Source organism: Amblyomma maculatum, chromosome 9, assembly GCF_055883805.1.
Source record: "Amblyomma maculatum isolate TAMU_Amacu chromosome 9, ASM5588380v1, whole genome shotgun sequence".
Lineage (NCBI taxonomy): Eukaryota > Metazoa > Arthropoda > Arachnida > Ixodida > Ixodidae > Amblyomma > Amblyomma maculatum.
In genome coordinates, this window is record NC_139352.1 from 9531630 (window position 1) to 9543537 (window position 11908).

The window sequence follows — 11908 nt, forward strand, 5'->3', positions numbered from 1 at the left end:
TCAGCCTCATGGTGGCGAAGCCAGAGGTTCACCGCGTCCGTCAGGTGAAAGATAATGTTACTCAGCTTGTATGAGTCATCCCCGTTGTTGTAGCTGCTTTACTCGTTCATATAAAGACAGCCAATCGCTTACATCTTGGCTGGCCGTAGCACAGAAGTGGCAAGGTTGGCGCTGCCATAGAGCGCCAGAACGAAACACCACGACTGAAATGACGGCGATGCCGACGTCTGTTGTGACGGAAGTAGGGGCGGTGGGCTCCGGAGTTTCAGGGTGTATGTATGGGAATCGATACATGGAACCTGCACCAATTGCAATGTTGCGTTTATTCTAAGCATTTAAAGAATGGAGATGCTGGAGCAGATCGTGAAGAGGAGCGTCAGGCGAAGTTAGCACAAAGAGAGCGGCCTACTCCATCTTCACGGGCCGCACAGCACCGGCGCATGCCGGTGACGAAAGCGGTACTGCTTGTACGCTACAGCTTCCCCCAGCATAAAAAAAGCCATACTGGTCACTTAAGGATGCGAAAGAACAGAAGGGTCATAGTAAGGCATCAAACGGCTGAAGCGTTCTTTTTCGCTGCTACGGTGACGGAAGACCGTAGAGGGCGCAACGGGTTTATTATTGTAATTGACAGGAGAGGCTTGTAGAATCTTTTTTTTTATATACGCCACGTGCACGGTTATGATCGTGCAATAAGGACAAAGGACGCTATAGGCGAATCGGTTGAATTTAAATATACCCCCACCCTCAGTAACTTGGCAGATTGCTCTGATACTGCAGGACTTCTAGAAACGGCTGAGCATGTCGCTAAAAGACCAATCAGCATACGACAGGGATTACCGCATGGTGAACGATTGAATTGAATTACCTAAACCTGACAGGGAGCTTTGTACAGTTGATTTGTTGACACCAAATACACTGAAACTTGCTTTGATCACTCCGATTTGAGACAATAAAAGACTTGTTTGGATTGACCTCACGAAAACGCAAATGCTTTTGCATTTTAGGGTACTATTTGAACGTACGGAAATGCTGTGGTCTTCCGGAACATAAAAAAATTGATTTTAGTACACGGACTCACACGAAGTAGATATATTGTAGCGTGTGCAACAGCAGCCGCTAGGCGGCAGCTCATCGAGAGTCTCGTGCGCGGACTGGAAGAAGTGGTCTCGTGGCGTTCGAGAAGAAGCTGAAGTCGGCTGCTGTCTCTCAGTGCTCTCTGGACCTACTCTTCTGTGCCTTCTAGGTCAACCCCCCTATTAAAACCAACCTTCTGGTTACGGGCCTAAACGGCTACGTGACACTGGTGGAGGTGAGGCCTTGAATTACATGTCTCGGGCCTCTCGCAGCCGCTCATCGAGTCCCAGCCGGCTTCCGCTCGTGTCGACACCCGTTCATCGCTGCAGCCGTCGCCTCCGAGGTCTGGCGCCGGAATTCGCTCCTCTACCTGAACCGACGCCAGCTGATCAGCAGCTCGAGACTTCTGTAATGGCACAGGCAAGTCAGCACCAGTTGCTGCTTCAGCAGCCTCGTACGCCCCCCAGTTTCCATGGCGCTACTGGGGAAGATGTCGACGACTGGATCGACCAGTTCGAGCGAGTGGCGCAATTCAATCAGTGGAGCCCTGCTCAGAAGCTGCACAATGTGTATTTCGCCCTTGAGGACTGCGCAAAAACATGGTATGAGAATAGGGAAGCCAGTCTTCAAAGCTGGGATTCCTTTCGCCAGCAGCTGCGGGACACTTTTGCCAGCCATGACCGCCGTGATCGCGCACGCCGCCTCCTAGAAGCTCGTGTGCAACTACCAAACGAGAGCGTGGCCATGTTCGCTGAGGACGTGACGCGTCTTTGCCGACGGGCTGATCCCGACATGACGGAATCAGCGAAGTTGCGCCACCTCATGCAGGGCGTAAAAGAACCCCTCTTCGCTGGTCTGGTTCGGAGTCCACCTCAAACCGTCGCGGACTTCATCAATGAAGCTACCCTCATTGAGCGAGCCCTGCAGCAAAGATACCGGCGCACGGAGTCTGCCTGTGGTCAGCCCTTCAGCAGTGTGGCCACATTGAACGGATCCACTGACGATCACTCTCTGCGTGAGCTGATCCGCGAGGTAGTTCGCGAGGAGCTCCTCAAGTTCAACCTTGGATCGCCTAACCCGACTGCCGTGGCTGTCACCGAAGCCGTGCGGGAAGAAATACGTCAGACATTGTCCCCGCCTGAGTCACCGTCGGAGCCACGTTCTATGAACTACGCAGCGGCTCTTCGTCGGCCTGCAGTGCCTCCTGCGCAACAGCTTCGATTCGAAGCACAGCCGCCACCCACTTTGCAGCCACCGCTCTACCAACCGTCCTTCCAGCCGCCATACCAGCAGAGCCTCGTCATACAGCCGTCCGCTCCTCAGCCACTATACTACCAGCCTTCCTACCAGCCACCGCCCCAGCAGAGCCCCGTCATGCAGCCACCGGTTCGGAAGGCAGACGTCTGGCGCACTCCTCGCCAACGGTCCGATGCTGTGATGCCGATGCTGTGACTCAGTCCGATGCTGTGACTAGGATGCCGCCGCCGCCACATGAATCCGAAACTCCCAATCAACCTCAAGCCGATCAAGTTGTTAGCGCCGACCTTCCCGCTCTCGTCGACGGACACCCAGTAACAGCTTTGGTAGACACCGGAGCAGACTTCTCAATAATAAGCAAAAATTTCGCAGATCGGCTCTCTAAGGTGAAAACTCAATGGCTGGGGCCGCAAATTCGTACTGCTGGCGGTCACCTTATGACGCCGATCGGACATGCACTGCCCGAGTAACCATCGCCGATTCAGCCTTTGTAGCCGTTTTTGTTATCCTGCCACACTGCTGCAAGGATCTCATACTCGGCATGGACTTTTGACGTGAGCATGGGGCGATTATTAATGTTCCTCGCCGTACTGTAACGTTTTCGACGCCTGCAACGATGACCGCTGACTCAGAAAGACGCCACGCACCTTTACGCATCGTTGACGCGGATGTATTCATGCCGCCGCGTTCGTCTGCTCTCGTCGCAGTCAGGTGCGACGATCAGTCCTTTGCTGCCGGTGTTGCCGAACAGAACATAGAGCTTCTGTTACATCATGGAGTCTGTGTTGCACGCGGTATAGTTCATCTGACTAATGGTCTAGCTCACGTACTGATTACGAACTTCGGGAACGAACGGCAACGCATCGCTAAAGGCACCACGGTAGCTTACTTTGAAGGTGTCGCAGAAGCAGCCCACGGCTGCTTTGTTCTTGAGACCAACATGTCTGCCAGCCAAACGCCCAACTTCGACCCTGATGTGAATCCTGCTCTATCACCGGCAGAGGAGGACAGACTCGTTGGGCTACTCTTTCAATTTCAAGACTGCTTCTCATCCGCCTCCGCGGTTAAACAGACGCCCTTGACCAAGCACCGCATAATAACCGACGACCGCACCCGACCAGTCAGACAGAACCCCTACCGAGTGTCACCGCGGGAACGCGAAGTCATTGCTCAACAGGTCGACGAGATGTTAAATAACGGTGTCATCCAACCATCGAGGAGTCCCTGGGCTTCGCCTGTTGTCCTCGTTAAGAAGAAAGACGGAAGTTTAAGGTTCTGTGTGGACTACCGTAAGCTCAATCAGGTCACAAAAAAAGACGTCTACCCGCTGCCACGCATTGATGACTCATTAGACCGGTTGCGCCACGCGCGCTACTTTTCATCGCTTGATCTCAAGAGCGGTTACTGGCAGATCGAAGTCGATGAACGTGATCGCGAGAAGACAGCGTTTGTCACGCCCGATGGACTTTATGAACTCAAAGTCCTACCTTTCGGATTGTGCTCCGCTCCAGCGACATTTCAGCGAATGATGGACGCAGTTCTATCTGGTCTTAAATGGCAGAGGTGTCTAGTCTACCTGGACGACGTTGTTGTGTTTTCACCAACGTTCGAGGAACACCTCCAACGTCTCTCCGCTGTGCTACGGGCTATCAGATCTGCCGGCCTCACGTTAAAACCACAAATGTGTCACTTTGGCTATGAAGAGCTCATGTTCTTGGGCCACGTCGTCAGGCATCGAGGAGTTCGTCCCGATCCCGCTTAAACAGCTGCCGTCACCAAATTCCCTACTCCATGTAACAAGAAGACAGTTCGCCGTTTCTTGGGCCTCTGCGCCTATTACCGCAGATTTATTGAAAACTTTTCACGCATTGCCGCTCCGTTGACACGTCTCACCCGGGATGATGTCACCTTCACCTGGACGGACGAACAGCAAAAGGCATTCGACGAGTTACGGCACCGCTTGCAGACAACACCTGTACTTGCCCATTTCGATGCGAATGCCGAGACTCTGGTCCACACAGATGCCAGCAACGTGGGTCTAGGCGCTGTACTCGTCCAGTGGCAAGACGGTGCCGAGCGAGTTATCGCATACGCAAGCCGGACTTTGTCCCGTGCCGAATCAAACTATTCAACCACCGAAAAAGAATGTCTGGCCGTTGTATGGGCGGTGATGAAATTTCGACCCTATCTTTATGGCCGGCACTTTCGGGTTGTGAGTGACCACCACTCTCTGTGCTGGTTAACAAACTTGCGAGACCCCTCCGGACGCCTTGCACGATGGAGCTTACGGCTACAGGAGTTCGACATGACCATCGTGTATAAGTCTGGACGTCAGCACAACGACGCTGACTGCTTGTCCCGTTCACCTGTCGATGCTGCGCGGGAAGACGAAGAACCAGACTTTCCCCTTATCGCAGCCGTCGACGCACTCACTGTTTCGCAGCAGCAACGTAATGATCCGGCTCTCGCACCACTTATTGATTTTCTAGAAGAGCGCACTACAGAAATTCCTCGTCTCTTCGCCAGAACGCATTCGTCGTTTTGCATGCGAAACAATGTTTTATACAAGATCAACTTCGCTCCGACGGGAAGAGATTATCTCCTCGTCGTACTAGAGTCTCTTCGCGAAGAAATCTTACAGGCATGTCATGACGAGCCCACCGCGGGTCACCTGGGGTATGCTCGAACTCTGGCCCGAATTAAGAAGAGTTATTATTGGCCAAACCTTGCGGCCGCAGTACGCCATTACGTGAGAACATGCCATGATTGCCAGCGACGAAAAACACCGCCTGTGAAACCGGCCGGTTTACTACATCCTGTTCAAGTGCCAAGATACCCATTCGAACAAGTTGGCATGGATTTGTTGGGTCCTTTTCCAATTTCTGATTCCGGCAACAGGTGGATAATTGTCGCTACAGATTACCTTACGCGTTACGCTGAAACGAAGGCCCTCCAGCGTGGTAAGGCAATCGAGGCAGCGAAATTTTTCATCGAACGCATAGTCCTCAGGCACGGCGCCCCGAGAGTTATAATAACGAACCGAGGCACTGCTTTCACTGCCAAGCTACTGGAATCTGTCATTCAGCTAAGCGGCACTACCCATCGCAGGTCAACAGCCTACCATCCACAAACTAATGGCTTGACAGAACGTCTGAACAAAACTCTCGCCGACATGATGTCCATGTACGTGGATGTTGAACATCGGTCTTGGGATGACGTCCTCCCGTACGTCACGTTCGCGTACAACACGGCGCAGCAGGAAACAACGCAAATGACGCCTTTTTCCTTATTGTATGGCCGTGAAGTTTCGACAATGCTCGAAGCCATGTTGCCCCACGACGGCCGTGACCTCGAAGTTGGCGCCGAGGAGTTCACTCAACGCGCAGAACAAGCGCGACAGCTGGCGAGGGCACGCATCCGGAACCAGCAAGGTCGAGACGCCCAGCGGTACGATCACCGCCACCGTGTAGTGACTTTCGAACCGGGCGACAGAGTGTGGCTCTGGACTCCGATTCGACGTCGGGGACTATCCGAAAAACTTCTGAAACAGTACTTTGGCCCATACAAAGTGCTCCGTCAGCTGAGCGACGTGACTTACGAAGTGCTTCCGGACGGCTTTTCTTCTACTCGTCGTCAGCAGAAATCCGAGGTTGCTCATGTCGTGCGCATGAAACCGTACTTTTCGCGAGAAAATTAGCGCACCGCCTACCGCATGTTTCTTGCTTTAATTTTTTTTTCTTTCTGCTTTTGAATTCATCAAACTCGCATTTATTTTCTTAGAGAGGGGGGTAATGTAGCGTGTGCAACAGCAGCCGCTAGGCGGCAGCTCATCGAGAGTCTCGTGCGCGGACTGGAAGAAGTGGTCTCGTGGCGTTCGAGAAGAAGCTGAAGTCGGCTGCTGTCTCTCAGTGCTCTCTGGACCTACTCTTCTGTGCCTTCTAGGTCAACCCCCCTATTAAAACCAACCTTCTGGTTACGGGCCTAAACGGCTACGTGACAATATGTGCAAGGTAAAACTGCTGCGGTCATTTCTGGCAACAATAGAGAAAATTCTAGGAAATAACTTCAGAAGGCATAGCAAAATCTTGTGATAAACATTTGTCTTGCACGCGCACCAAGTAGTTCATATGTCGCAAAAACAAATATATAGGTGCATTCTTGCAACACCTTTGGCATCACTGCAGAGACTCCACCATTGCATTAATTCGAAAGCCTAAGCGTTGCTGCCGCTTGCAAAGAAGGCTCGTGACTCACAGTGGAAATTTCCTTTTCTTAACGCGCTTTAATTGCAGAGCTCCTGCAACTGAGGTATTGGACGGCACACCGTCGCTCCTATCGCGTGGCGTTCTCATAGCCCCGCGATATTCTTACGCGACTTGACTATCACGTCACCTTGTCACCTGATACTCTCATAGCCACGTGACATTTTCATGCAGCTTGTCTGTTACGTGATCTTGGGACGTGATACTTTCATAGGATGTTACATTTGAGGCCTTTCACTCGGCACGGTTTCAGGAAATTTTGCGACCCATGACTTAGCACACTCTTTGTGACCCAATTTAGGACCCATGACTGGGCACTTTTTGTGAACCACAAGCATGACTATGACTCATGAATTTTGTAAGACTCAGCACAGACCTTACACCAGTGTCTTCCTATATCGCGACTTAGGACTATGACTCGTGAGAAACTACAATGATTCACACGACCATGACATGACATACATGCAGGCATGACCACTAATTCCACAGTCGGATGACTTCATATCACAGCTCACAGGGGTCGGGATAAGGCCCTATGCCTGAAGTCTCTTCTTGTGCATAATTGGTCGATGGCAGCCCAGGAAGTCTACGTCGGCTTTGCCGGCTCTCGCAATTCTTTCCGCTGTCGGCAGGCTGCCCTCATTCTCTTCGCCGGAACTACTTAACAGCATGGCTCTGTCCGCTCTTCGCATATTCGTTCTCCCATAAGCCACCCGTGCCTTGCCTTTTAGTCACCACATTGGTCACAAACTGCACTTCACTGCGGACAATCGTCGCGCTGTAAGGCCTCTCGCCCTGTAAACACACCTAAGGTAGTACCAAATTACAGTTTTCTTGACATAGAGAAAAATCGCAATTTTATATTTTGCAATATGCATGCTTGCAGTTGCTGCAAAAATTGGTCTAATTTTCGGGCGCACCAAAATTTTGCGCTTTTGGCAAGTTGCATAGCTCATACAAAAATAGCTCTTCCGAACAGCATGAAGAAACAGTAATTGATAACTTAGGGAATATAGTTGCTCGGAAATTGGCACGCTTCTCCTGTTTAGAACTAGTAATCGAAAATAAGCCTGTGTTTATCGTGGCGGGTTCATTGTTTTAGAGGTTTTAAGTTCAATAATATCCGTTATGTCCGTTTGCAGGTGCTATCTACACGTCAAAAGCTGTCCAGCGCAGTCTTGTGCTATATAACACTATAATTAAGCGACAGTTGTGACGACCCCAGAAGCACCCTGAACCCCATAATCTCCTGCTAGAGATCGTACGTATGTAGGCGAAATAATGGAGACAACCTTAAGGAAATGTTCAACTTTTAAAAAGTAGAGTATTATTTTCTCCTTCCGTAAATATTGTTACGTAGAAGATTTACAGTCCCAAAGCTGTCCGCACAACTAACGTTGATGAGGGCACCGATTTCACAACACTCAACGTCGTCGTCTTCCCCGAGTCTGTTGCACTTCTTCATCCTCATCACGAACAGCGAACAATATCTTCTAAAAGAGGTCAATTTTCAAGTCATCACTTGTACAGAGTAAATATTTGTGCCCGAAGTCTTGATCAAACGTTGTTGCGTCAGTCGCGAGGTTACATACTGTTTTGGCGGAGGGATATGCTCTGAACATAATGCATATGCAACTTAATGACTGTGGCTATAATTGTGGCTGTCCAATGCACTGCTATCTGCTGCCTAATGCGACCACCATATAGTCACGCTGAGGGGAGAGCTCGCACGCGGAATATATCTGTATTTTATACCTCATAGATCGCAGATATTAGACGCAGATTACGCTGTCTTTGTGTGAACGGTAAGTACAAAAAGTGGAGACTTTAAGTTGAAATTTAAGCGGGTGGAGCGGGGAACGGTGCGTGCGGTTTCCGTGCGTGTAGCAGACGCGGAGCGGTGAGGAGGTGGCGATCCTACCGAAGTGCGGCGAGTGGTGGAAACAGACCCCTTGCGAAGGCTGTAAGAAGCGTGCTTTCCTTCGAGACCGGCCGTGCATATACAAAGATGAAATGCCCCCTTTAGAGTAGAAATATTCAGGAAACCACTTTTTTAAAAATGGTTTTTGAAATATTTCAGTTTAATATTCAGTTATTCAGAATATTCAGAATATTTAGTTTAAAAATCAGAAAAACAAAAACAAATTGTACTATTTGTGCTCATAGTAATCAAGCTATCAAGCAATATGCATAAAGTTTTAGTACATGGCAGTGTGGAGTTGCTATTCTCTTACATTCAAAGCATATAATCATAAAGCGTGGATAGTAATAAGGCTTCCGGGAAGAATAAGTTTTCTTATTTTCTTATCTTTTGTAAAGACGTGCAACATGAGCTCTTAGGCGAGTTGGTCGGATATTTTTCGTAGTGAAGCACCTTGGGGGCCCCTGGCCAAGGTACTATTTTATCAAAGAGAATGCTAAGCAGTATTTGGCTAATTTGCGAAGAGAAACGTTTTATACATTTCGAGAATATTATCGAATTTGGCGAAGCGCTGAAGTCGCACTGGAAAAAGAATGAACCAAAACAACTGGTAAGAACCGTGAATAAACACGAAGTCTCTTAAGGAGTTGCATGGCTGGGCTCCTATGCTATAGCAGCTTTACAGAACCATATTAGGCATGTTTAGAATCTATACCTCATCGGAAAGAGAAAAACGCTGTCACTAATCGCAAGGAAGTTCTATGATGCACGCTGAATGGAGTAAATAAGAGAGGATAAACAACTTCGCAAACATATGCAGCGCTAACAAAGCCCAGCAATTCGCATCAGTGGTTAAAATGCTGAGAACATTATAGCCCACCTGTTCGATGTCCTGATTGCTTGAACTCTCTGTCTCCTGAGCGTTAGGGTGTTTCTTGCTGAGAGCGACAAGGTATATTAGAGAGAACCCTACTAGCTTCATGGTGCTTCCAATAGGAGCTCACAAGTTTTACACAAAAGTTGAAATATATTTAGTAGCGGTAGTTGGGTGTGGTCAGATATCACATATGGTTAGGATGTTAAGATATTTCTGATTTGATATTTAAAGACGCATATTTGATATTTAAAAACAAAATAAATCTTTGCGATGTAGGCAGAATAATTCTTATTTGAATGATTTATTACGTCTATTGTATCGCAAACGCGCCCCTGCGATAGATCACAATAGGAGTATACATTCGTGGGATTAGGCCGTCTTTGTCAGGCATACTATAGACATATGGATGGCTGGTTTAGTTCATAGGGTTTAACATACCAAAGCTTCTCAGGCTATGAAAGATGCCGTTGTAAAGGGCTGCAGTTATTTTGAGCATTTGGGGATCTTTAACACACCGCGCAAGGACGCATTGCTTTTCACCCAGATCAAAAAAGAAAGAGGTCTATTCCCGCGTGTTGGATTCAGCATTCCAGTGCCCTAACCACTCACACACTGTAGTGGGGTGAAGCACTGTCTGAGTCGGAGGGAGAGCTTTACTGGCCCTGTTTCTAACCAGAAGCCATTTTCCTGGAAGCTCAGCCCACAGAATTCAAGTTCCCGCACCGACAAAATATTTACCTTAGGGGAAAGCTGAGTAATTACTAAGATCAAGTCGGCAGTATAAAAAAAATAAAGATATAAATAAATAAATTGAAATGTTTTTAATCAAATGTGGCGTCACACCTCTGCAGACATCAACATAAATAATAAGCTTGAAACTGGGTCGGGCGTGCGTTGAGCTTTGGGAGTTGATGAAATATTTCAAGCAGCAATTTTCAAACGTCTAAGGTTCTTTTGATTTCTGGGATACTGTTCTTTTTCTCGGAACTGGCTGCTTTCTAACCGTCATAATCTGGAATTCAAATTTGTTTCTCTTGCAACGTTTGTACCTGCTTCCGGTCTGATCATCCAATTCAAATTTCGAATGAACGCGGGATAGTGTACGGAGGGACATCTTCAGTGCCGTCTAAATTTATCCTCGTGCTGTTTTATGCGGGTCGCGGCCCCATCGGTAGCGTTGGTCTGGCAACTGAGTGGCTCGGCGGATGGCATCAACGGTCCCGGCTAACGGCGTCGGCTAACGTAGGAACGGGCTGAGAAGCAGATTTTGTATGGTCCAGAAGCTATAGACAAAGTGTTATAGAATTTTCTATAGCTGCCTATAAATATTTCAATGGCACTTTATAGCCGACTATAAAAGTCCATATATAGACATAACTGACCATAAACTTTTCCATTGAAGTACATAGACCACTTTTGTATAGGGTGTTGACTCAGTCTTGGTGGCGCGACAGAAAAATCCTTCACCTCCTGCAGACGGGCGAGGACGACGCTCTCTCTCTTGAGCGCCGGGCTTTGCCAGCGTTTGCACACACACAATACGGCACGTGTTGATCTGACAGGTCGGAGCACTCCTGCGGGAGGAAGCGTTGGGCGGCCGATTGCACGGCGCTGAAATGGCCAAAATGTTCGCTGCTTTGCTTGATGCTGCGTTGTGGCCGCGTCGGTTGTCGCACATGTCGATGATGAATCGTAACAGACTGCCCCGCCGGGGGAAGGAGATCCCGAAGGGCAGGGGACTGCATACGCTGTCCGGAGGGATTGTGGCGATGCTGCTAGCCGGGGTCATCCGACTCTGCTTCTCCTGAGCCCAGTCAGCCAGAAGACTTCCTTAGCACGTTCTGATTCCCAAGGCACTCTGCAAATTGTCTTCGGGAGCGTTTTCCGTCGTACCCAAAAGCATTACAACTACGCTGAAACTCATCCAGTCAGCCAGCAAGCACTGCACAAACTTCACTAAGCTATGCCAGTCTATTTCCCTCTTATATACACCCATCTACATTAAGGGGCAGCTCAGCAGCACTTTGAACGTGTCTGCAAATACGAAAATTGCCCTTTCAAAAAGCGTCACTTTCAAACAAAGGTAATACAATACAATTGTTCAAATTCTATGCCAGGAAGAAAAACACCAACAAGTGAAAACGTTTAGACTGTTATTCTTACGTTAGGGGTTCCGCGATTTAAGCTATCGGCGTTACCGTTGAGACTCCCCTTTTCAATGAAGCTTCGGCTGTTCGTTTCCCGGAATATGCTTACCATCCTATTTCTGTGCGAAGAAATGCATGAACATACCTTGCGTGCTTTGCTGAACGACCTCTCTATCTCCTTACGTGTTGCGCACCATTCACGCATTTTCTTTGCACGGGCGCATTTGTGCCGTTGGGTTAGTGTCTTCTTTTCCTTTCGCAGTCGTTTGCGTTTTCTCTCCTTACGATGGCAGCATTTTTTCTCGCGTCTGCCTTTCCGCTTTTTTCGGTGGCAGCACTTGAATACTCGTTTTCTGCTCTCTTTCGG

The 11908-nt window shown here is 48.9% G+C and overlaps 1 protein-coding gene across 5 annotated transcripts in view; it reads right to left on the reverse strand.

Moving 5' to 3' along the window:
* LOC146178227 (uncharacterized) overlaps positions 1-9607 on the reverse strand; it is a 51097-nt gene extending 41490 nt beyond the window's left edge. For 2 of the 5 annotated variants that reach the window (XR_014700574.1, XM_084578035.1), the window contains exon 1: positions 9398-9605. Coding sequence is in view for 3 of the 5 variants with exons in the window: in XM_084578035.1 (XP_084434161.1) it covers positions 9398-9499 (102 nt within the window). In the remaining 2 variants the exon portion in view is untranslated. Of the gene's footprint in view, positions 1-9397 lie in introns of all 5 variants that reach the window. The other 3 variants (XM_084578037.1, XM_084578036.1, XR_014700573.1) reach the window with 2 other exon arrangements.
* Between the last annotated feature and the right edge of the window lie 2301 nt (positions 9608-11908).